Source organism: Lemur catta, chromosome 10 (assembly GCF_020740605.2).
Source record: "Lemur catta isolate mLemCat1 chromosome 10, mLemCat1.pri, whole genome shotgun sequence".
Taxonomy (NCBI): Eukaryota; Metazoa; Chordata; class Mammalia; order Primates; family Lemuridae; genus Lemur; species Lemur catta.
Genome location: NC_059137.1, coordinates 30,208,221 through 30,234,664, shown reverse-complemented (window position 1 = coordinate 30,234,664; position 26,444 = coordinate 30,208,221). Strand labels below are relative to the sequence as shown.

At 38.5% G+C, this 26,444-nt stretch overlaps 1 protein-coding gene across 1 annotated transcript in view; it reads right to left on the bottom strand.

Moving 5' to 3' along the window:
• Window positions 1-23,317, bottom strand: part of GRIN3A (glutamate ionotropic receptor NMDA type subunit 3A) — a 147,944-nt gene extending 124,627 nt beyond the window's left edge. Inside the window, exon 1 of the mRNA XM_045562169.1 lies at window positions 22,556-23,317. Coding sequence (XP_045418125.1) covers window positions 22,556-23,254 — 699 coding nt within the window. The 5' untranslated portion in view covers window positions 23,255-23,317. The remainder of the gene's footprint in view (window positions 1-22,555) is intronic.
• Between the last annotated feature and the right edge of the window lie 3,127 nt (window positions 23,318-26,444).

Genomic DNA, 26,444 nt, shown 5'->3' with positions numbered 1-26,444 from the left:
AATTTGGATGAAGAGTATAAAATGAGTTAGTTGATGAAAGTAACATATTTTTCATTCTAAAGGGTCCTCAGGCCATGTCAGTGAATGGCTGCTAATAGTAGTCATTGGATCACTAAGCAACTAATGTGATCTGATTTTAAGATTTGAATAACAAAGTAGATCTTACAATTTTCAGGGATTTAACATTATTTATTCTGGGCAATGCGTTATTTGGTGTTGAGTAGACTGGTATCATATGTCTTTTAAATATTATTTTTCAACAAGATAATGTGGTTTTGTGATGGCTTTATAGACAGAGCCAATTAAAGCATAGTTTCTTCCATTGGCTCTGGGGGGGGACTATCTGGTAGTATTGTTAAACCATTGTAGGTGTAGAAAGCTTTATACAAAAGGAGAGATGAGGTCTTGTGGTTTAGCCCCTCAAATGAGCTCAAGGTGATATTAGATATTAGATATTAATGTGGCCTAGTAAATATCCATATCATACCTACTATGATAGGGTTCTGTTTATATTATTGTTATAATACAAGTATAATAATGAGTCATTTTGGCTTAGAGATCCAGAGTTAAATTTATCATCTCTGTTCAAGGCATAAATATTCAGAAATAATGGAGTAATTATTTGTCTTATGCATTTCTATGGCTAGCCTGACATTTTTATGCTAGATGAGTGAGCATCTACCTCTCACATTATAAAGTCTACACTACCATCTCCCAGATGTTTATTAAAAGTCCTCAAAGTAACTTTGCAGACTCTCACATAAAATTTTGCAGTAAATCTCCAACATATGAATATGTTATAGGACTTATTTTATGAATCCCACATAATAGTAGAAAGCTCAAGATTAAGTTTTTAACTGTTATAAATGTTTTCAGATACCTTTGAAAAGCATTTAAAATGATTATAACACACAGGCAATTTCAAAATGCTCCTATGACCCTTGGCAATGGACTCACTCTTTTAACAGCGTGCTCACATATTCCCAGCCATAACCTGTATTCCAATTCTTTAAGTACTTTTTTTCTCTTTTGTAGCTAGGAAGATGGGTTGCTTAACACTTCTAGAGGCTGAACATGAACAAAGGAAGCTAATGGTAAATATGTTAATATATATTTAAGGTCAACTAGATCTCAGAACATTCAATTCAAATAAAATCTTTTCTGGTCAAAAACAAGTTTCATTATTTATCCACCTCAGCAGCTTCAGATGATAATAAATAAAATTTTAAGGTACCAAGGCAGCTTTAAAGAATATACTATTTATTGAGGCAGAGTATAACTTTTTGCTTATGGGACCTTTGATAGAATATCCCTGGTTTTGTTGAGGCAGCAGAGCCTGGGTGATTACAGTCTCAGGAGAGAAGTCAGGACCTTTTAATTCTGAAGTTGGTGTCATAGCAGCTCACATACTTGCCATCTAACCTTTCAGAAGAAGAATCTCAGGATCTTCAGAGATTTAGGAGAGAGGACTGGACTTAAAATCAAAAAAATTTTTTTTAATACTTACTTGGTAAAATAAACCACCTGAGGCTCAGTTTCTTCATTTGTAATTTGGGGGAATAATACCTTCCTTCTGGAGTTGTAGGTTGTTATCTATATGTGAGGTTATGTGACTGAGATTGTTTTGTAAGTTGTAAAATTTTTATGAGTGATAGTTTTTATTATGCAAGTACAAGAAAGGCTCATCCCCTGTACCCAAGGCCCCAAGGGAATGAAATGCTATACCCTAACTCCCTAACTCCACACTACGCTTATTCTTCTTGCAATTATGAAAGACTCTGTTAGAGAAAGATGTATGGCATTTTTATGATGAACCAATAAGATGGTATAAAAGGCCTTTCAAAAAGTACTGTTTGGATGCTCCAAACTTAAACCTATTCTGCATATAATATGTGACTTTTACTATTATCCTTCTTCTCATTTTTCATGGAAATCCTCTGTTTTAGAGAACTGTGGGTAGATCCCAGTGATTTGGGGGTCTGGAAGAAGGAAATAGAAAGATATTAGATTTGAAGTATAGGCAGTATCAGTCCAGTCTTTAAAAACTGGAGAGGTATTTGTAGATAAATGGTAATTAGGTAGAGTGGAGGTGGGTGAGTGGAAATTAGGGAGCTAAGATAATTAAGGCTCTAAGTCTCAACTATCAAAAAATCTCAAATGACAGAGAGTAGCTATTTTATATTCCAAAAAATCTATCTCAGAGAATTCTTATTATTTTTTAATCTCAAACATAAATACAAATTAAGATAAAAATTCATTTATTATATGAAGAATGCCAAGTATTTGTAAATATTGGTAATTTTTTGTAGATATCAGTGGCATCAGTGGATACATTAGGATTTGTCAGGTGATTGATGCTCCAAGTCTATAGTCAAGAGCAATAATTTATCCTCTAAACAGAGATCTCTACTAGTGAGAGCTGCAGTAGGTTGGTAGTTTCCCATAACCACCCTGTTCCACAGATCCATACAGTAACTCAAAGATTTCTATTTATGGCAAAATTATATAATCAGTTTACTCAAGTTGCTCTCCTAAGGGAGGGGCTACCTAGGAGAGTCAACTGCTGGTGATGAGGTACCCAAGGGGGACATGTCGGCAAACAATTAGAGTGACATTATGTGGCATAAAGTCAACTGGCAACCAGGCATTGTTCCAGACAATCTGAAAGACAAAGTAGATGGCCAAAGCAAATAATTTACATTAGAATATTTCTTCTGAAGTTTGAATTATCTGATTTGACTGCCTGTTTAGTTCAGATAAATTGGAAAATTTCCCAGTCTCCACAGCTCTGGGCAGTTATGCTACATTTTTTCCATACATATGTACCTATGATAAAGTTTAACTTATAAATTAGGCACAGTAATAGATTACCAACAATGACTCATAATAAAATAGAACAATTATAACAATATACTACAATGAAGTTATGTGAATATGGTCTCTCCCTCTCTCTCTCAAATTATCATATTGTACTATACTCACCCTTGTTCTTGTGATGATGTGAGATGATAAAATGCCTACGTGATGAGATGAAGTGAGGTGAATGACGTGGACATGGTAATCTAGCGTTAGGCTACTACTGACCTTCTGATAATACATCAGAAGGAGGATCATGAAGCCATAATGATGTTAAGAGTTGGAGGTCAAAAGCAAGTGGTGTGGATGAGTAACAGGTAGGTAACTTATACAGCCTAGATTCCTTGGACAAAGGGATGATTCACATTCTGGGTGTGTCGGAGTGGGAGGGCACGGATTTCATCACCATACTCAGAATGGCATATAATATAAAACTTATGAATTGTTTATTTCTGGAGTTTTCCATTTAATATTTTTGGACCTCAGTTGACTATGGGTAACTGAAACCTTGGACAGCAAAACCTCAGAGAAGGAGGGACTACCGTATTCTACAAATCACATTTCTGCTTTGCCAGGTCGGTCCTAGTAGGCTCTGCCATTAGAGGCCACGTGGGGAGACTGCAAGGCTTGAAGAAGAAAGGTGCTTGCTTCTTCCCGTTTTCCATTTTCTTCCAGTGGGTTTTCTGTCTGATTGCAGTTCCTGTAAGCATCATCCCAGCAATGCTTCTTGATCCCTTCAGTGGTTCTTTTCCAGGGCAGCAGCTGAATCCAGTGCAGATTTTCCAACACTTGCTGAACCACTTTATCCTGTGTCCTCAGAAATGCCAACACCAGCCAGCTGGTTAAAGATCTGGACCCAAAGCCTCTCAAAGGTCCTATTTAAGCTCTGAATGTTTATTTAATCCTATGGACAGCCCATGAAGATCTTGGTTTTGAGAAAAATTTCTCTCTTAGTGACTGTCACCTGCAGGGTTCTTCTGAACCACAGAGAACAATTTTCCTCCTGGACTCCACTAGCTTATTTAGTATTGGCATGTGTTAAACCAGGTTATACATTTCACCACACTTCAGGGCTGCTCCAAAGTCCCAGAAGCAAGTAGAAGAACAAACAAGATAGACAAGGCAGGGAGTAGGAAATGGCATGAAAGCATGGATAGACATGAAATGATTGACTTCTTGTCCAAAATTACAGCAATGAATTACCATTCTAGAACTTATCCATAAAATTCCAATAAAATGCAGGATCTGATCTGTCGCAGAATCTCTCAACTTTCCACTAAAATATCAACTTAGACACAAAAATATGAAAGCTCACCATGCTGGAAACTTCTACTTACAATCAACTTATTGCTAGAATGGAAGGACATTGCACAAACTACAAACAGGTAGAATCAGAATTTTAAAAATATGAAATTGATATTGTATCCAATAATGATATTAGATAATATTTCTTGAACACTAATTATGGGCCAGGCAATCCTTAACACTTTCTATAAATTATTTCATTTAATATTCCTTAAACCTCAATGACATAGGTCCTATTATTCTATCTTATCGATGAGGAAACTAAGGCATACAGAGGTTAAATGACTTACCCAGTTGCATTTAGCTAGTAATTGGCAGAGATGGGATTCAACCCATGTAATCTGGGTCCTCTGGTTCTTAATTCTTTTAAAGACTGTCATCCCTTTCCTTCTATCACTTAGTTCAATTGGAAGAGTCACCACAGCTTCTCTATTGCATGGGCTCTGTTTTTTGAGGCAGTCAGAATGTTATTTGATGACTTCTATCCTCTGATGAGCATTTTTATTCATAAATATGGATAGCAATTACATCTCCAAGAAGAGTGTGTTTAGGAGAGGTTTCATTCCCACAAGAAAAGCACTACAGGAGGTAGCAGAATCAGAAATCACCTCAATAGACAAGGAAACTGAAAGCTGTCATTTTTAAAAAATGCACTTAATTGGTTCAGATCAGTGATTCCCAACCAAGAGGGCACATCAGAAATATCTGGGAAATTCTTACATATGCAAGCTTATATCTCCTAAGATTTTGATTCAGGAAGTCTAGGATAGAGCCTGGGTGTGTATTTTGAAAAAGCTGACTAGTTTGAGGGACTGATTAAGGACCACTGGTTCAGATGATCAGAAAGCAATGCCTCAGAGAATAAGCCATTGCCAGCTTGGTGTAGCAGAGTCACCTCATGTGCCTGATGACTGCCAAAGACTGGGGTTTGATTTTGGTAATATGTACAGTAACCTAGAGTCCACATGTATTTATTAGAAGGAGATTCAGCCAGCTCATAAGTGAATCCTAAGTGAGACAATTTGCAGTCTAATCAGCCTGTTTGTTGGTAAATGGAGGGCATGGATAGATTTCTTATTGTTCTAGAATAAAAACTCTCCCCCTTACTCAGTAAAAAAACAAAAACAAACCAACACAGGCCCTTTACAAATGCTGCAGGACAAGGCAAAGGAAAGAAAAGACATATTACAAAAACAATTTAATTTAGAAGCCAAAAGAAAATTGGAAAAGAAAAATTCCTGGCATTCATACAATAAGCAGGCAGGATAATTTGACTTTTATGAAACATGAAAAATTTATAAGAAGAGAACATGTTGATATAGACAATAATAGGATGGAATGAAAAGGAGTAGTGTTATATGGAAAGAAACAGGGAAAGTAAAAATCTAATAATAGATTTCAAATTATGCTTTGGAAACATAATAAGCATGCTAAATATTGCAAAACATTGAATTAGTGAAATGAAGACAAAATCAAGAATATCTTCCAGGATACAGAACAAAATGATCAAGACCTATAAATAACAAGAGAAAGGAGGAGCAGGGTGGCTGTCTTGGTTAGTATTCAGTTCCTGTTTTATGCCTATGGTCCCACACAAATATTATCAGCTCCCCCATTTCACTTTCAAAATTTTCTTGGTTTTTGTCACCTAGATATGGTGGATAAACAAGAGAGTACCAACTGAAGAATTATAGTGTCCCATAGTAAGAAACCATGATAACTGAAACAGAAGTACCTATCAAAGACAAATCTGAAGAAAAATTTTCTGAAGTTAAAGTCTCAATTTGATGAGATGACCCAAATCCCCCTTGACAACCAAAGTGTTTTAGTTTAAAAAAAATTGTCAAGCACTAAGGATAAAAACAATTAAAAAGGTAACCTTCAAAGAGATAAATATAAATATCATGAGCTTCTCATTTCTGCTACATTAAATGGCCAATGACAGTGAAGTGATATCTAGCTGAGTTTGTTTGGGAAAGAATTTTATGCTCTGTTGGTTTGTGTTTTATTTGTAAGAAAAATAACAAAGACATGCTGGGATACATAAGGATGTAGAAAATATGCCATTCATATATCCCCTATGAAAAGGATCCTTGGAAATACTTTAATTAACTAGTATTTATTTTCCTGTTTCAGGAATCTATGCTAAAGAAATAATTTACAAAGTGGACAATGAGTCTGTGAACAAAGACCTTTATTGTGGAACATTTTGTGACAAAAATTGTAAAAATCTTAAATGTCAACATTCTAGGCATATACAATAGCCTGGAATAATATGCAATTAACAAAATAATGGTGACAGTGGGCTCTCTATTACATGGGAGAATACTAGCAGTGTTGTATTAAACGAAAGAATCTGAATAGAAATTTTCCATGTTTAAAGAAAAAGTTTAATATAACAAATACAAGGAGAAAATGTCACAAGTTAAGAGTGACTGTCTCTGGATAGTGGGTTTAAAAACTTTTTTCTAAGCTTTCACCTTTTTTTGATTTTATAATCAGAAAAAAAATCAGCAAAATAGGTAGAGAAATATAATTCATTTGAAAATCTGTGGAGAGTTATAAAAGTTTCATGACACAGTAGCAGTGAGCTAAGCAGAATACAAAGTTGATTGTATATTATAGTTTCAGAAGTTCATTCATTCAGTCCTTAAATATTTGAGTAACTGTGCACGGCACTGTAATAGGCCTTTGGATTATAACGGCAAATAAAACAGAAAACAGCGATCTCACAGACATAAAAACATGTATGAAGGAAAAGAAAAATTGGAAGGAAATGTATGTTAAAGTGGTGAAATTATTAGTCTTTTAAATTGTAAATACATTGTTTAATATAACTATTACACTGTTTTTATATAAAAGTTATTTTTTTAAAAAGTCAATATATAACAGAATGCAATAAAGTAAAGGCCATCTTCCTAGGCCACTCTGGTCCAGATGTTTATTGGCTTTTTCCCAATGACACACAAGAGCTCCAGAGACCACTTAGTTAACAACTTCCTTTGCACAGCATTTGGAAACACCGGACAGTATAGGGAAGAAACTCAGTGATGAAAGGAAAAAAACATTTCCTATTCTGAAATGATGTTTCTTACCAGGGGCTTGAATTACTTCGTTATTACTATCTTGTTAATTATCTCAGCCTAGATATGTTATCAGTTGTTATCAGTTACTGTTTTACAAAAAAACACACACATGAAAATCAAAGGAGTTTGTTGCCTTTTTTGCATGAGCTTGTTTTTCTTTAGTGCCTGTTGAATTTTTGAAAACAGAGGTCTAAGGAAAGGAAGAATAAGGAAACTAGTATTTTCAATAATTGAATACATACTATATGTCAGATGCTGTCATTAATCCACTTGATGTAAACTATTCTATTTAATTGGTACCTCAAACACTATGAGTAGTTTCCATTATCTCATTAGCTCAATTTTATGAGTAAGGTTTTCAAGATTCATTCATTATGAATGGAATGAATTACATTTGCTCATAATGGTTACAGGCTTAGTCATCTCCTGTTACTTAGCTAGGCATTGAGGCATTTCTGGTTAATGCTTGTCTGCTACAAACACCTTGACATTTTCTGTTCCAGAAGGTGGTGAACTGGTGACCTTCCAGCACTTGCAGGCATGAGGTTTGTTTTTTAAACAGTGAATGAGTTGTCAACATTTAAGGAGATTTTTACATTTTTTAAAAAAATTCAGTCTAGCTTCCTTTGAAAAGTCAGAATGTCTGGCAGTGTTCCCTGTGAGTAACGGCTGGTTGCAGCTGAGTTGTGGCTGGCTGGCTGCTTTAGAAAGGTCAGGCCCTCTTAGGTGACACACAGTTTTGCTACTCCGTACCGTACCATTTGGGATGGCTTTTTCACATTTCCATTACCTTCCTGACCCCTAAAAGGCATCTGAGTTTGAGACCTCTGCTCCAGGTCATTGGTTTTCAAACTGTACTGTGCATATATGAATCACCTGAAGGAGTTTCTTTAAAAAAAAATACAACTATGAGGCATACAATTATATGCACTAAAATAGCATGTAATTTGGTGGGATTCAGGGAGGCCAAATATCTACACTTCAAATTTACCAGATGTGATATTTTTTTTTCAGGTGGGTCCTAGTCACATTTTGAAAACCACATTAGATGAGACTCTTAGGACGATGTGGTTCCCCAAAAATGACACCAGAATCACCTGTGGAAACAATCACCTGTGAAGTTGTTTTTTTTTTTTAAAAAAGACAGATTTCTATGCTCCAACCCTGGATTTGATAAATCTGGGAATCTGTATTTTGATGTTATCTGGGTGCTGTCAACCTACAGATGGCCACCACTTTTGGTGGCTGAAACCTAAAGAATTATACATAATGTTTTTCTTTTTGTTATTTTTTAAATATATTTTATTACATATATAAAAAAAGAATTACACATAATGACAGGCAAGCAGTGAGTACAATGGGAAGCTAGGAATAGAGTTGGCTAATCTTAGGCAAATCTGAACTCTTGTTTGATTTCCCGATATTTTGTTTGACAGGAGATGACAAGATAAAATACAATTCCAGCCTTTTTTCTTTTTCACTGATGATTATTTCCAGTAACTTTACTTTTCATCAACTTTGACATTCTCTAATTTTAAATGTCAAGAATCTTTGGCTACACAATATAGTGAAATTGGCTGAAGGGGGATTGAGGGTTTGGGAAAGCAATGGCTCAAAGACATGAGAACAATGTCATTTTCTGTCACTTATGGTCTATAGAAAATTGAAAAATGATTTGGGGACAATGAAAGAAGTATGAAGAATTTAATAGGGCAGTAGAAACAGGTTTTCTATTTCCTTTGAAATCAATTTCCCCAAGGACTTACTCTTCCATCTTTGTTCTACATCTTATAACATACTAAATTCGGGGTGGTCATGAACTCTAACCACCACAGTGAAGGAGGACCCTTTTTCATTAGGTGGTACACTCTTTTGGGTTCACATCGCCTCACTTTGACAGATGGTGAGTTTTCCTCAGGTGTTACTTAGCTCTGTTATGCTAGATGGGATGGAAATGGACCATTAATTCAGTTTAATCAATAGTCATGGAGCATCTATTATGAGCCAGACACCGTGCGAGGAGCTTACAGGTCAGTCTCGTGAAGAAGAGAGAGACATACATGTTAACAAATAGTTACACTACTCTGTGATAGAGCGAGAATAGACGAATGTACAAGGTAGAAAATTCACCCAGAAGTGAAAGTGATTAATTGTGTTAAGGGGAGGGTGGGCAGTGTACCATGCACAGAAGAGGTGATGTTTAAGCAACGGTTCGAAGGTTGAATAGGATTTCAGGCAGACCCAAAAGGAAAGGGTATGCCAAGCAGTGAGAACAGGTTGCACCAAGTCTTGGAACAGTAAGCACATTTAGGCTTTGCTGGAGCACCAAGTGCAAAGGGTGAGGGTTAGTATCAAGAATAAATGAGAAGAGGTAAGCAAGGATCAGATAATGAAGGGTCTTGAATGCCACACTAAAATGCTTAGAATTCATCTTTTAAGTTAGTGTTTGGCAGAGTGTAGGTAGTTCATGAGATGATGTTATGTTTTTTAGGGACTTGACATTAATAGCACTGAATTACATAGTGAGAAACTTAATCCTTTCTCAATTAGCATTTAATCTGTCTGTTTAGTCAAGGAGAAAGCCTCAGTTTGGTGTCAGTATGTTTTTTGGAGATTTCTTTTCTTAAAAACGGACTCAGGTTCAGACCTGTGGCAGGCAACGGTACCTAGCTAGAATTGTTTTGTTTTCGTTGTGCACTTATTTTTACAGTTAACTTCTATTTATGACAAGTGGTACTGGTTTTTCATTAACATTGTGATGAAAATATTTTTAAAAATAAATTTATTTAAGTAACACAGCAAATTAATTTTAAAAATTAATAGCAATAGATGATGCAGAGATATGGCAAAAATTATGAAGGCAATGCGTGCATGCCTGAAGTTTGGGATGTACTGCTGTCGTTTGTGGGGAGTAGTGAAGGGTTTAAGTAGGCTCGTGAACTGGGTCTCTTGCTGACAGCAGCTTGGGGAATAAAATAGAAGGGGCCAAGAATGGAGGCAGGGAGTCAGTTAGGAGACCGCTGAAGTACTGTAGGCAGAGATGGTGTAGCCGTGGTTAAGCTGTTGATTTATTACTGATCTTTCCTAGTGTTACTTCCCTTTCTCGTTCTGCAAGGAGATCCTAATGATTCCCCCGGACTGGGCTTGGGGCTAAATCCTGAAGCAGTTCTGAGAGCTGGAGATGCAAAGGCTTTAGGTGGCTGCTGCCATGCAAGTGTTAAAGGTGGACTTGGAATGAAGGTTAGAACTGATCAACAGTTAAGTGCACATATAGTACTAACATTCATCAGGTGTTGGACAGATGGGAGGGGGGAGGAGGGGATGGGTGTATACACACACCTAATGGGTGCAGTGTGCACCAACTGGGGGATGGACACACTTGAAGCTCTGACTTGGGTGGGGCAAGGGCAATATATGTAACCTAAACATTTGTACCTCTGTAATATGCTAAAATAAAAAAAAGAATAGGATATGATCATTTCCACTATCCCAACTCATTATTGAGCTTGATTTAGAGATTGCTGCAATCTTAAATCTTAACCAATGCACTTTTATGCATACAAACTGGAAATCCTAGTATTAATAATTGATTTCCCAAACATTTCTCATTCTAACACCTGTGTTTTGGCTGTAGTCCCCCTATCCTGTCAGCTTCCCAAATTCCCTTTCTCCTCTTTAGGCCTAAGGTGAGCTGCTGAGTTCGCTGGGTTCTCCTAACATGGGAGCATCTAAGATAAACATATTTTTAAGTCCCTGTTTGGGAAGTGTGGCACTCTGCTCTCATTCCCTCCATGTCCAACTGCTGCTGACCATTTAGAAGTCACAGTTTGACCACCCTGGTCCTTTGCAGTAGAGTCGAACAAGGGTGGGCTGTTCTATTGCCAAATTAGTCGTGAGGAAGATGTATCCTGGCTTTCCAAAACTGAAAGTAGGAATGAGTTTTCCTGAAGAAAAAGATGTTTCAATAACAATGCCTCTTACCTATTTTTAAAATTTGAATTTACAAAGTATTTTTGTGTACATTAACTCACTGACACCTTACCGATTCTTTAAAATAGCATGGTAGGCATTCAATAAATATCTGTTGAATGAGTGACTGTTTATAATTTATAAAGAAGGAAACTGCAGCTCAGAGAGGTTTTTCAAGGCTCTACTGATGATTTGGGAACTGTAACTTGAAGCCAGTTTTCTAGTTCTCCTTGCTACTCCACATCGCCTTGGTCTCAAACAGAAAGATTTGTTACAGATGGTGTTTAGTAACTATAAAACGATTAATATCTGAGTTCTGCTATATAATGGGACAAACAGGCTTTGGTGGCCTGGCCTGAGGTCTTAAAAAGCACAGATAACATTGTTTCAGTGGAAAAATCAATTCTGAATTAGAACATAATTCATCTGCAAATCATGACAACTGGGTGTATATCTGTCTTTCCGTATAGATATGCTTTTTAATGTAGTGATTTACATTTATTGATTTTAAAAAATTATACACACATTTCAACTTCTAGAAATTTTGTGCTTTCTTTGTACCTATATCTCAACAGAATGTCATAAGTTGGCAAGAGTCAGCTGCATATATTTGTGAAGGCCTTGAGGACCAGGTTCTGTAGATTTGCTGATAATTATTGACCTATTTAATATATTTCTCTGGCTACAGGGCAGGCATGTCAGAGTCTTGGCATGTCAGTGAGGGATGGAATGTTTTTTTGAACTATATTCACAAAACCTGGAGAATCTGATACATTCTCTTAAGGGTGGTGTACCCCACTTCATTTCTGTGAATTATTATTGTGGCATAAGTGGCTGTAGAATGTTAGGGAAGTGTTAAGGAAGATGAGCCTGGTAAAGTCCCATTAGTTAGCAGTGTTATTTATTTTTTTAGTGGGAAAAAACCCTGATTTTAAACAACTGGGGCTAGGTAAACAAATCATGAAACAACCCATTCAAAGGCAAGCTATCTTAAAAATAATGGAGAAACGTATTAATGATATGGAAAGATGTCTAATTGTATGGATAAGTTAAAAAGAAAATTCATCAAATAGCATGATTCAATTTTATAGTACACACATATGTGTAGATCTTTGAGTTGAATATTTATGGGTGTTTTTAATTTTATTCTTTGGCATTTTGTTGACTTTCAGAATTATTGCCAAGGAACATACATTTTTTGTAATTAGTAATAAAGGAATAAATGATGTGCTTAACACAATAAAATGACTGCATCTTTTCACAGTACATTACGAACAAAAGTGATAGTAAATACGGCTACTAAAAAATTAACTATTCCACATTTCTAAAGTTGGTAAGAGTCTTTCACATTTTTCTCCCAACCCCTCTGGACACACACTTGCAGATACCTTACATTATGGTTTATAACTATAGATATGTTGGCAGTACAACAGAGGTTGTTGAATCTTCTTAGAAGGCAGAAGAAGGTCTTCTCTATGATGGATTAACCTAGATTTCCCACAGGCAAAAGACAAGGAAGGAACTAATAGCTGCTTTGAATCCCTTCCTGTGTTGTGAGGTTGAATTTTTAGGAGGCTTCATCTTAAAACTATATTTTGGGGACCACTAGATGGCTCTCTGTGCCTGTGACCAGGTGAAGGCACACTGGATTAATTCAAATATGGATTTATCATTCACTTTCAAGTACATATTGAAGTATTTCTTTATATGTATAACATAATGTGTGATAAGACTCAAACTTAACTCCTCTTATAGCACCAAGACGATATCTCTCTGTGTGTGAACCTGTACATATACCTGCTCCTATTACATTCACAATATATAGAAGCAAATTGTTTAATGGAATCTTCATTTAAGAATCTCTGGTTGGAACTGAACAAATAGCATTTCACAACAGAGCCAGATTGTGATTCTGTTAGATAAAGACATGCTGAGCATTTAACTTTGCTTCTAAAAATAAAAACTTTCTTTTTTATCTGAAGAATATTAACCCAATTTTTGTTTGGCTTCTAGTTGAGGCCTTCAGTACAAAAAACACCAATAGATGGCATGCAGATTGTGCAGCCATACACGTGCTTAGTACTGTACCACTAATGTTCAGTAAATTTAGTTAACGATCACCTCTGAGAGGAAAGTAGTGGTGTCTCATCTCTAAGTCATTCCTAAGAATGTTACTGAAAGATGCAGGCTGAGCTATTGTTTGGAACTGTGCAGATTTAGCTACTTGCAGAGTGATGAAAATATAGACCACAAACACAAAAGAAAATCTCACTCTTTGACACAGAAATACCAGAATGCTCAAGTTTCAAAAGCCATGTCAAATTTGAGTGTTCAGATTTTTTTTTAAAATAAGACTTTTCTAACTAACACCACATGTACTCACCAGTAAATCAGTACTAATTGATCGACACTCACGTACACATATGGAAGTAACATTCATCGGGGGTGGAGGGGGCAGGAAGGGATGGGTAAATTTACAACTAATGGATGTGGTGCTCGCTGTCTGGGGGATGGGCACTCTTGTAGCTCAGGCTTCCGCTGTGCAAAGGCAATTTATGTACCCAAAGCACTTGTACCCTCATAATATTCTAAAATAAAAAAATGACAATAATAAAAATATAAGACTTTCTTTATTTCTCTTGTTCTTTGATGCCAATGCCTGATTAGAGTGGCAATAGGGATTTCCTTAATTGTACTCTTACTGTTGCTAAAATTTTAAACCATTAGCCTTGAGAGAATAAAATACATCAAAATGTGATTCAGGGTTATCCATGGACATGCATGGATAGTAGTGCATGTGTTTTACTTTTATGATCAGAAAAGCAATATTCATTTAAAAAGTCCCTCAGAGTTGTGTGCAAGTTTGCCAGGATAAAGAGGGCCAGATCACCTTCTATCTCTTTTCCACCTTCTCGCATCAGTCTGTATGGGCAAGTGCATTAGTTTCCTATTGTTGAGGTAACCAATTACCAACAACTTAGTCATTTAAAACAACACAAATTTCTTCTCTTGTTACTTATGACTGGAGGTCATAGTCTGGATCAGTTTCACTGGGCTAAAGTCAAGGTGTTGGCAGGGCTGCATTCTTCCTGGAGCCTCTGAGGGGAGAATCCATTTCCTTGCCTTTTCAGTTTCTAGACACTGTCTGTATTCCTTGGTTTATGGTCCCTTCCTCCATCTCCAAAGTGCATCACTCCAATCTCTGCTTCCTTCATCACATCATCACTTTACCTTCTCTTCTGACTCTGACTCCTGCATTATTCTCATAAGGACCCTTGTGATTATATTGTGCTCACCTGGATAATCCAGGGTACCTTCCCCATCTCAATACACTAAACATAATCACATCTTCAATCCCTTTTGCCATAGAAGATAACATATTCGCATATTCTGAGGATTCAGGCCTGAAAATCTTTGGGGGGCCAATATTCAGCCTACCACAGCAAAATAAGCCAATTTCTGTACCACAGACTCTTGTCCTCTATCTCTTCTGCCACTTCTTTCTTTTATTTGCCCAGACGGAAGGTGGTCGATGTCGAAATTTAGAACTAGGAAATTCCACAGAAACTTGAGGCCCAAGATGTATATTCCAACCCAATCTTTTTATAAAGAGCTATGAAACAGGGCATTAATGCATTTATTAATAAAGTGAAAACACCATTTCCATTCTATCATTTTTTGAGTTTAGTTCCTCAGAACCCCCCTATGAGAAGTTAAGGTAGTAGATGAGGAAAAATTTGTGAGTTCCTTATTAATACTGTCTAATAGACCACAACGCCATTCTTAACCTCTAACGTAACCGCTGTAAAAATTCAACCATCCTGAACCCATATAAAGAAGTGACTTTCTAAAACCAGACTTCAAAGTTCACTTCATCGTGGACCAACCTTACATACACTTAACTTTCAGGTGCACTTCAGTGAACCAGAACTCTAAGTGGGGTTTCAAAACAGAATATTTTAGCTGGGTAGCAGTCCTAGCTGCTTGGAAGGCTGAGGAAGGAGGATGACTTGAGCCCAAAAGTTGGCCAGCCTGAGTAACACAGCAAGAACCCTTTCTCAAAAGGAAAAAAATTAAAAACAGCATATTTCTTCACTTTTCTCTGCGTTGTTTGCTGGAACTTGATGTCTTAAGCCTGAATATTATACATATATTGAAAATGCATATAGAAGTTCCCTGGAAAACAAAGATACTTGCATTCATATTCTGATTATTTTTATATTAATTTTGCCATATCAATACTTTGTGCTAAAAGAATAATCATCATCATCAGAACATGCTGTGCTCTAGATACTGTGTTAATTATATTGCATATATGATATAGTCCTCACCATAAACATAGGAGATATTAAAATTTTGTGATTCAAGAAATTGAAACATGGAGACATCAAGCTTGTTTCCCAAGGTAGGATGTCTAGAAAGTTGTACAGCTCAGATTATAACATAGCTCTGAGCTCCTCAAAAATATAGTCTCTTAATTCCCACCTTATCTTTCCTTCATCTATATATGTTATTGCCTCGTTTTTTCTCATTTACATTATGAAGGTAATAATATTTGTCCTGCTCATGTCACAAAGTAATTGTGAGGATAAAATGATAAAATGGATGAGAAAGGACTTTGATAAATTTAAATATATTCAACAATTTATTTTTCTTGAAATATATAGTTTTCTTTTTTTTAAATTTTTTTTATTTCAGCATATTACAGGGGTAAAAATGTTTAGGTTACATATATTGCCTTTGCCCCAACTGAGTCAGAGCTTCAAGCATGTCTATCCCCCTCACGGTGTGCACCGTACCCATTAGGTGTGTATATGCCCATCCCTTTCTGCCCCCTCCCATCTGCCTGACACCCGATGAATGTTAGTACTATATGTGCACTTAAGTGTTGATCAGTTAATATCAATGTGATGGTGAGTACATGTGGTACTTGTTTTTCCATTCTTGGGATACTTCACTTAGTCAAATGGGTTCCAGCTTTTTCCAGGATAATACAAGAAGTGCTAGATCACTATTGCTTTTTGTGGCTGAGTAGAACTCTATGGTATACATATTATCTTTTTTTCTCATTATTTTTTGATTGTATAGGTAATACATAATTATTTTTAGGAATATAGAAGCATGAATAAGGAAAAATTTGGACTTCTACCATCTAGTTATAATCACTAGTAACATTTTAATAAAGTTCCAGACTTCATATTTTACCAAAATGAAGTCACACTTTACATATATTTTTGTAAATACATTTTACCTCGCTGTATCAATAAATAATATATCCTTATTTTGGATGAGTACGCAGTATTCCATTGTAAAGATATATCATGATTCCATTAATTAAATTCCCATTGTTTTAACATTTAGTGTACAGTATGCTTTTAGCAATCAAACCCGGAAATAGATATATCTTTCTTTTATCCTTTCCTCTGGGCTATTCTAAAGGCAGTCGTGGATCCAGTCTGTACTTTGGTTGTAGGCTGACAAATATACTAAATTCAGAAGGAACCATTAGTCTTTTTTCTTCTTGGTGACTGCTCACTTCCTACAATGCATAGCTCTTTTTACTTCCCTGTACTTTGTCTATACATTGACATCTACCTTACAGGGCTGTTAGGAGGAAGCCTTGAAAAACATAAATGCTACAAAAATACATATGATTAAAATTTTTCCTAATTCTATGCTTCAAATGAATAATGATGAAACATAATTCAGACCAACTAAAAAAGGAGTCATCCTGCCTAATTCTTTACTACTTGAACCCTTGCAGGCTCATCTCAATCACTAGACCAGCCCTGGCCTATCAGATACCAGCGTTTCAGTGTCAGGGTTTTCTCCCGCTGAGGTAATACTATCCCACGCCAGGGACCAACCTGCTCCCTCAATACCAAAGCTCAAACACAGGGGAGAGTGTCCCCTAAAAGTGCATAAATCTTACACATTTAAGAAAAAGATCTGAGAATTTGGCTGAGGTCAGGTTGAGGGAAGGGGGAGGGAGGGAGAGAGAGTTGGCTCACTCTTAGCTCACCTTTTCCCTAATGGCTCTTTTTTTCTCCCGTAATCCCATAAAGAAAATATCAGAGAAAGACAACTGAATGGCTTAAAGATTTCTATTAGTTTGTCATTCACTCATAAAACAATGTGGCAGGTGTTAAGAGATGTTCTTTCTTTTCATCTAGTTTTATAGATTTGGCATCACATTTCTAGGGCTGTATAGTTCCTTCACTCTCTGTGCATGTGGCAGCAGCTAGAGCAGGCAGGAGAAAAGACAATGAGATTTCTCATCTCTACATTTAGCGGTGCCACTAAAGTGAGCAATACCTTTCTATAAGCCCAGCAGAGTTGTCTAGGGCAATGGTACACAAAGTAGCTGGTTTGCAAATTGTTATCTGTTCATGATGAGCTAAGGAGCTTGTGACAGTATGAACCAACACACTACCTTCTTTATCAAGGAAGACTTTCTGTAAAAAAAAAATTTTGAATGAGCCAATGTGTGCTTAGTGGTAGAGTTGGTGAAAAGCGGGTAGGGAGGAGGTAGACTCTGTGTGGCCATAGTCTTATGAATGATGAGTTTGCCTGTAGAAAAACTTAAGACCAATGTGAAGGACCAACATTTCTCAAAAACCTTGGGAATCTTATTGAATTTCCTATGGCAGAACCTAAGGCTATAGAAGCTGTGTTGGATGTGTCATAGGTAAACAGTTGCCATTGGTACAGAAATAGTACTATGACATGTCTTCTTTTCCTAGGCAAGTGTGCAACCTACTTAGGAACCTAGGGTTTTTTGTGTGGCTAAACCCACTTAATTATTTTTAAGAGAAAAAAATGAAGGGGAAGGTAAGGAAGAAGGTGGGGGATGGAGACATGTTTTGTGTAAATCACATCCCATTTTGATGAGTAATTATTGATGGAGAATTAGTGGAGAATTAGGACTTAATTGATTATTATCAGATCGTGACGAACACCTCCCCACTCATTATTTGGTTAACACTATAAATTTTTCCAGAGTACTTCCACTTTCTCATTTGATTCACAAAACAACTCTGTCAACATGGTAAAGTACCTTCTTTTGACTGGTAAGCAGAGATGCTCAGAGATAGAGTCACTTGCCCAAGATTACATGGCTAGTAAGATGTAGAGGCAGACTGGTAATCTTTCGATCATGATTTCATATACTTTCTATTACATTTTGTTCTTTTAACTAACGTGCTTTGAATTTGACTGGAGATATTCACGAAATAAAATCTAATGCTACAAAATCCATTGTGCCTTCTGCAATACCAGAAGATAAAGCACTAAGGAATTAGACACTGAAATTGGTCTTTAGATAGCTCAGCTGATTCAGTCATAAATTAACTCTAAGATATAATGGTAAAGTAAGATCAAAAGCAAATATATTCTTTATAGATTAAATGATGCTCCTGTGGTAAGCACAAAGAAAAGTGGGAGAGACAGACTAATTGCCCAATACATGGTGTCTGCTAGTCTCTTCTGCTCTATGTATCTAGAAAAATAAATAAATATTGTAAATAAATTACCAAATTAAAAAAGACTTCCAAATTAATCCCATGTCTCTGTTCTTCAAGAAGAATCTGTAAAAAGATCACTACTAGGAAAAGTTTTGCATCACTTGACATTTAATTTGAAATCGTTTATCTTCAAGTGAGCAACAATTAGGTGCTATTATCAGCCATTCATCATAAATTGTAGAAGAACACATTTCCCCCAGAGGAGAGAGAGCTGTGCTTTGCACAGAGCAAGTCAAGGAAAACTAACACAGTTGAGAGCAGATATTAAAAAATAAATGTCCTTTCCTGATCCCCTCATGAGGCACCCAGGTTATGCAGTGATACCATTGTTCTGTCCCTGTACTGTGCAAAAGTAGTGTTGTGTTAGCCAAATTCTAGTAAACAGGCTTCAGTACTCAGCCCTGTGTTGTCAGAGAAAATGGACCATCTAAAACACGTATATTTCCACTGCAAAAAAATCATATATTAATTTGTTAGTACATATGACTAATGAAACAGGCAAAATTGTGGTAGAGACATTCAACAACAGTTGAAAATAGGAGTGCAGTCACTTTTGAATTGCATTGCTTTGGATCTAAGCCAATTATTACTTCATTAACTTTGCCTAATGGAACTGAAATGGAATTAACATGAGATATATATTTTAGAAAAAATGTGTATTTGTCACTACCTCAGCAGGTAAATTTTAAGGATTTAACTTTGAAGAAACTACACAAACCCTCTAAAACCTCTAGAAGAAAAAGTAGTATGGAAAGGGAAGAGAAAGAAAGTATAACTGTAGGAACTTAATGTAACTTTAAATGGAACTAGGTACATATGCAACATCATTATTTGAAGGTCGTAGGAATAGAATTTAGTACTAAGAAGTAATTATTTTAATAAAGTGGGTTAGCCTCAAGTGGGGGTTTGAGTGTGGTAGTGAAGTCAGAATTTTTTTGATGGAAACGTGCTTTGACTCCATCCTATGTGTAATGCTGTAGTAAGCTTTTACAATGTAGTGGCAATATAGATACGTTTTCAAAAAATGAGTAGTTAACTAGCTTACTTTTAATGAATTTCCCTGCTTGAAGAAAGTTGGTCCCCTCCAAACTGATGGTCCTATGTGTTTATGTTTTGAATAAATAGTATATTTAAATGAAACTATTATGCTTTTCTTAGGGGTTTGATCATCTTGGTGGTATCTCCTTCCATTCAAGGGTTGTGGCAGGATGTTACCAACATGATTACTTATTAATTGAAACTGTCATATGAAAGAAATCATCAGCCCAAAAGAAAGTGAGAGAAAACAGCTGTTGCTGTTCCTGCTCTAAAAGCAATTTTTATTTGTTTGAATAAGAGACACAATTTTATTTTATTTAGTTGTGTGAATAAGTCCACTTTCTTCTAGAATCCTTTATTCAGGCATTGACACAATCAACAAGTTAAGTCACAGGGCAGTAGGCTTCGAGGACAGTGGCTAAATCGTCAATTTTATTTACTGTGTGGAATGACTTTGACATCCTTTTATATTTAGAAAGTTTTCTTTTTAAATCACATCAGTGTATTAATGAAAGGAGAAGCAAGGGAAAAATCAGTTACTATTTTTGTTGAAAGCAGATTATGGTCATATCCTAAAATTACATGTTACAGTGACTTGGCATTGAGCAAGACATTCTTAATATTAAATATTATAGAATGCCATTTAAATGATATACTAAAAGTAAAACAAGTTAGATATGTTTGAATTTAAAATACAAAAGGAGATGAAAGAAAGTGTCCTCACTGGACAAATTAGATCTGAATTAATATAATAATCTTTCCATTTCAATATGTGTACCATGAAAGTAACAGTGACAACAGTGATTTAAAATGTTTCTGAATTGAAATACAGAAGTAAACGCGCTAGGCAGAGATTTATTTTATTGTCAGTTTGTCTCTGGTAGACTTTATTCTCCCAGTCATCTTAAAGCTTTGAAATTTACTGATTCTAGATTCTGCTTCATGGTTTTCCTGATCTCCTTGTTGAAATGTGCTATATACTGCACACATCCATTATGGAACACAATTTCCCTTCTAACTAAGAAACACTAATTTTTTGGGGGGAAAAGTCTTGTTATTTAAGACTCTTGCCAAACAATCTGCAAATGGAAAGGAGTCTGGAGACTGTGACCACTATTGGCAACTTATGAAGTATTCGGTAATAAGGAAGCAATGATGAGAAGCTAGTGATGCTGACTCCTGCATTTTGTTAGATCTGATTCTGCATGGATATTAATAATGATGCACCCTATGGATGTAATTTCATGTTTATAACACTTTGGCCATTGGCAGTATTGTGCACCTGTGTTTTCCATGCCTTCCCATCTGCTGCCTACAGTCATTCAGATTCAGGTGACAGAAATATTTTAGATAAAAGTTAATTAGCCTGCACTCTGCAGATCAAATCTCTATAGTTCAGCATTAAATAGGCATCTTCTGGGCAACTGCTTAAAGTAGTTTGTATTCACCCTTCCTGAGATTAAGAATGTAAGATTTATTTTTCTAGAAAAAGGAATCTTTAGTACTCCCTTGATATTTTATGCATAGATTCTACCAAACTTTTGACTTGTATATTGCCCTTATTCATTTTAATTCTTTTCTCTGCATATATATATCAAAAGTAGAAGAAGATAGATTAGAAATATATATATTTTTGAGCTAAAGGAATAGAGTGAAAATGATGTAGAGTTAGAAATTCTCCAAGGTCTGGACGCTTTTACTAGCACACTGGCCAATGTTGATCAAGCTCCAGAACTTTCCTTAGTTTCTCAATCCTCAAAATGGGGCTGATGCCAGTTACCTATTTGCTTCGTAAATACTTTGTGCAAGGCTTAATACAGCTGGTTATTATGATAAAAGTAATGTATAAAATGTAGAAAACTCCTTTTGCTATAAGGACCCTATCCTGTCCTTAAATATTTATCTCCTCATTATTACTTGTCAACAGTTAAGTTCATAAATATCTTCTTTTATTAAAACGACATTTAGTTTTTTTAGCAGATAAAAAACTATATCATTAGATTCACTTTCCTATATTCTTAGATAATGGGAGCAGGAATGAGCTCAACACAGCAATTGCATACCAGCCTCCAAGTCCATGTCAGGCACAAAGAAACAATCCTCAAATGAATCTACCCATCCATTTTTATACTATTATGTATTTCTAGTGCTTTCCAGTACCCCAAACTAATTAACCACTTTTCTTTACCTATTGCTTCTTCTGTGCTAGTTGCAGATTTTCTGTTTACTCAAAGGAATTCAGAGGGATGTGTCTCCTTCCTTACCCCAATGCCTAAGGCTCAGGCACACCTTCTGAAGTCAAAGAGAGCAGATGCTGCTTTTTCCGCCACATGCTGTCAGAGTTCCTCTAGGGAGTGTAGGACTCCAGCAGAGAGACGGGAACACCCCACCCCCAGTCCCTGCTCTTGTCTTCAGAACCTTGACCGCTCTCCACGGTCCTGAATCTCGACTTCTGCTTCTGTCGGGCATCTAGAAGATTTTTCCCAGTAGGTCAAAACGTGATTTTTTTTTTCCGTCCGCGTATTCTCCCCACTTCCTTCCATCTGCGACCCCCACCTCGCATTTTATTTTCATCCACTCTTAAAGTGTTTTATTCTACTTCTACTGAGGTCCCTCTACCTATCACCTATGCATATGGTCCCATCCTTAAACAGTATCAAAGTTATAAAACACCAAGTCCCTCCGGACGTCACCGGGCCCTTTTTTTTCCTCTGCCCACGCTACAGCCCCTGCCCCCTGCTGCGCCCGTCTCCACTGCACGCGCCAGACTCCTCTCACCTGACTCTCCCGCGGAAACTCGCGGCGCACGATGCTGATCACTGGAATGTGCAGGACTGAGCTGACTAAGTCGAGCTCCATCATCTCGCCCAGGCCCTGGGGGAAGGCAAGCAGCGCCGATACCCCTTGCACCACCACGGTGTGGCACACACTTTGCAGAAAGGAGAAAGGGTCACTGCTCCACGGCGAGCTAGGGGAGGAGAAGGGCAAAAGCGGCAGATCGCCCAGGCCTGCCTCGATGGCCATCACTACTTCCAAAGACAGGTTGTAGGGCAGCAGCCCTTCCACGCGGTTCAGGTTGTCCACTGCGAATAGGAGGGCGTCCCGCGGCCACAAGGTCTCTGCCCCGGTTCCCTCCCCGGGCTTCCGGGCGCCAGGCGGCCCCCGGCCGTGCAGGGTGCTCCCCAACCAGCGTGCGCCCGGCGAGGGCGCCGGGGGCCGCCAAGTCCCTGGCTCTGGCTCATCCCTCTGGGCGCTTGCCCGGCTGCCGTCCGGAGCGCGGCTGGCCGCGCGGGGGGCCGTGGTCCAGGGCTGCAAGTGTACCGCGCCCACCCTCACCGCGTGCCCGATGCGCTTGAGGATCTGGCAGGGCTGCGGGTGCGAGGAGGAGCCGGGCACCCCGGCTAGCACCAGTGCGCAGGGCGGTGGCAGCAGCAGACAGACCCTGCTCAGCAGCCACCACAAACTCAGTCTCCTCATTACTGAGACCCGCAGGGAGAAAGCGCGCCCCCTCCTGCGCCCGGCTCGCCCCTCTGCAGCTGCCGCCTGAGGTCTCCGCCTCCAGGTCCCGCGCGCAGCTTCACTCCAATCGGTGAAGCGGTCCCCGCAGCTGGAGCGGTCTCCGGGCCATCCAAGTTGAAGCCTAGCGCGCCCTCGGCAGTCTCAGATCCCGCTCCAGGGTCCCTCCGCCTGGCATCCTCTGCCCGCCCGGTCACTGCGCGGAGCGGGGCAGGCGGGCGGGCGGACGCCTGTCACCCGCGGCTGGGGCGCCCGTCCCCTGCCCGCCCCATCTGCAGGGCGCCTCGGGCTCTGCGTCCGGCCCCGCGAGGCGGCTGGGCTGAGAAGCAGCCGGAGTTCCAAGGGGGCAGGGGTGACAGAGGAGCAACGCTCTCACTTGGATTCTTTTCCTTTTCCACCCGGGAGAGACCCACTTATTTCCTGGGGTCGCGTTGGAGAGGGCGTTCACGCCCGGGGTGCGGAAAAGAAGCCAAATCCGCCTTTCTCCACTGTCGGCCACACTCTTGCAGGCTCCCCCAGCGCTGGCTTCATTTTTCTTTCTTCCCTCGCTACTTCCTCTCTTCCTTCCTTTCGTTATTTCTCTGCCCAGTAGCCACCGCCGTTTGCTTCCTCGGAGGAAGGAGCAACACGACTGGCCAGCAAAGCGTGGTTCTGCTCGGAGCGCCCAAGTTCTCCCCGCCTCGGCCGGCGCCTCCCTGTTGCTGCGCCCTGGCGCCAGCCTGTCGCTTGGCTGCGCTAAACGCCCACTGTTGGTGAGATTCCCGGGTGGCACATCTCGTGCCCCAGGAAAGTCCTCTCCCCTCCAAGGCCGGGAGCCGTAGTTTGCAAAATTCCCCGAGACCTCAGAGGAAAAAGACTCTGAGCCGCAGAGAATTCTGAATTCGGAGTCGTGCCCCAGGGATCTGAAATCCAGTGGTTCACTGAAATAGGTTCAAAAAGGCTGTGACTTTAACGAGCTTCTCGATGTGTCGCTTTAAAGGTTTTTCTAGCTAAGGGTATTAAAGCAAGAATTATTTACGCATTTAATCTCCCCAGCTGCCATCTCTCTGGTATGTGAGCCTTTGCGTTTTTTAAGGATCCTTTATGGTTTTAGGTTCTCAGAATTAAAACAAAGTGAGTTCAAAGCAATTATTTGTTCAATAAATGAAAGAGATTCCAAATACTTTTAGCATTTCAAATAAAGTCAACAGCAGCTCCCAGTTTAGACCAAGAGTTCCCAGATCACTGTTTCTCCTAAAGTTATTTCATTTGTATGGTAATACGGTCAATAGGTCATGATCTAATCGTTTTCTTCCATGATCTAAATAATCTGGAACTGGAAGGAAAGAGTTAGGGGCAGGCCTGTGGTTTACACACATACAGTAGATTAATTTTATTTTATGCCACAGTATCATTTAGGAGGGTGGCAGAGAGAGATCCATGGGGCGGAGCAAGCACTGGGGGCTCAGCAATTGTGAATGTAATACCACTTCAAGAGAAGCATGACCTTAGCAATTTATTTCGCCCGACCTTGCCCTGCAGTTTGGATCTGCTAAATTGTTATGCAAATACAGTTAGCTTTTAGCTCTGGAGAGTTGTTTTGATTCATGAGCTAAAGTTTTCATCATGCTTTAAATCCTGGGATGAAGAGGCTCTAGCTAAATAAAAATCCCAAGAAGGCTGCAAAGTGAACACTGTTGTCCTCAGAATGGACCTTTGAAGACATCTCAGAGCAAAATTGACCAGACATTCAAAATAGTTTTTGCAAGACTGGGTTGCTAGCAAAGAAAAGACTCCCATGAGGGAAAAGTGAAAATCATAGTAGGGGCTGAACCCAGGAGGGAAAGGGGACTTCTTGGAGCCTCAGAGAGCATCCCGTGAATGGAGATATGCTGCCTCTAGCCTACTGGAAATTCCCTCATGTTCCAGAGGATTCCACTGATTGAGATCTGAAAAGTGTAGAATTCTCTGGTCCTTGCATTGTAGGAAGATTGGGGATCTACTAATTGTGTAGTAAGGAAGTGTATTTGTTTGAATTTGAGTATGTGTGCATTAAAAGAGTAGCATTCCAGGTTAGGATCATGCCTCAGTGTGGTCATTTTAGTACTTGGCATTACACATAAGTTCAGATCGGGTTCCCTGAAAATATATGATGATAGAGAATAGTTTGATCTCATTATTAATGGCATCCTAGAATCACTGTGTGTGCCTTAGGCCTCTCACAAGTTCATGACTACCTTGAGGGCATGAATGGTCATTCATAGAAGAGATTCCCAAATTTCTGAGGATAATACTGTCCCAGGTCATAATAAAGCTGTAGTTAAATATTGTGAATACTGATCGGACAATGAAGAACCACCCTTCTTTCTTGTCTTCCTTTTGCTTATTTCCTGGTCTTTTCAATTCCACTGGTTTCCTTTCTGTTTTCCTTTTGCTGCTTGGTTCTCTTTTTCCATGTCACTGTGGTCTAAGCATCTCTGACATGATTCTACTCTCTCCTTTCTCCACATGTTCTCTTTCTTTTTCTTTTTCTCCTTCTCCTCCTTTTTCATATGTCAAGGGTAATAATTTTCAAAGCTCTTTTAGATTCAGTCATCAATTCAACTACCACATGTTAAGCTCTTGATATGTGTTAGACACTGTTGTAGGACCATCATGGAAATGGATGAATAAACTCTAGTTGAAAGAAGTTGAGTTTTCCCCTCTCCACAAAGTCACATAATCAATGAGTGTCTAAAATGCTAGCATAGAGTTTATATTCTCGTGGGAGACACAGATAGTAAAACATACAAATAAGTCAATGGAGGGTAAGTTAGGTTGTGCTAAGGGGTAAAATAAAGCAGTAAAGAGGAAATTTTAGAGGGGTAGCTTGTAATTTTAGATTGGAAAGCCAGGGAAAACCTCTCTGAGAAGATAACTTTTGAATAAAGACCTAAAGGGAAATGAGAGATTGATTCATGTGAATACTCAAGGCGAGAATTTTGCAAGCAGAGAAAACAGCAAATGCAAAGGCCCCGAGGCAGAAGTATTTCTGGAGCATCTGAAAAATAGTGAGGGGTCCATAGTGGCTGCAGCAAAATGATCCAGGCTGAGAGTGGTGGCAGGTCAGAGAGGCAATGACGAAGTGGCGGCAATGTAAGCTAATGGGAATTTTGGCTTGTACTCTGAATGG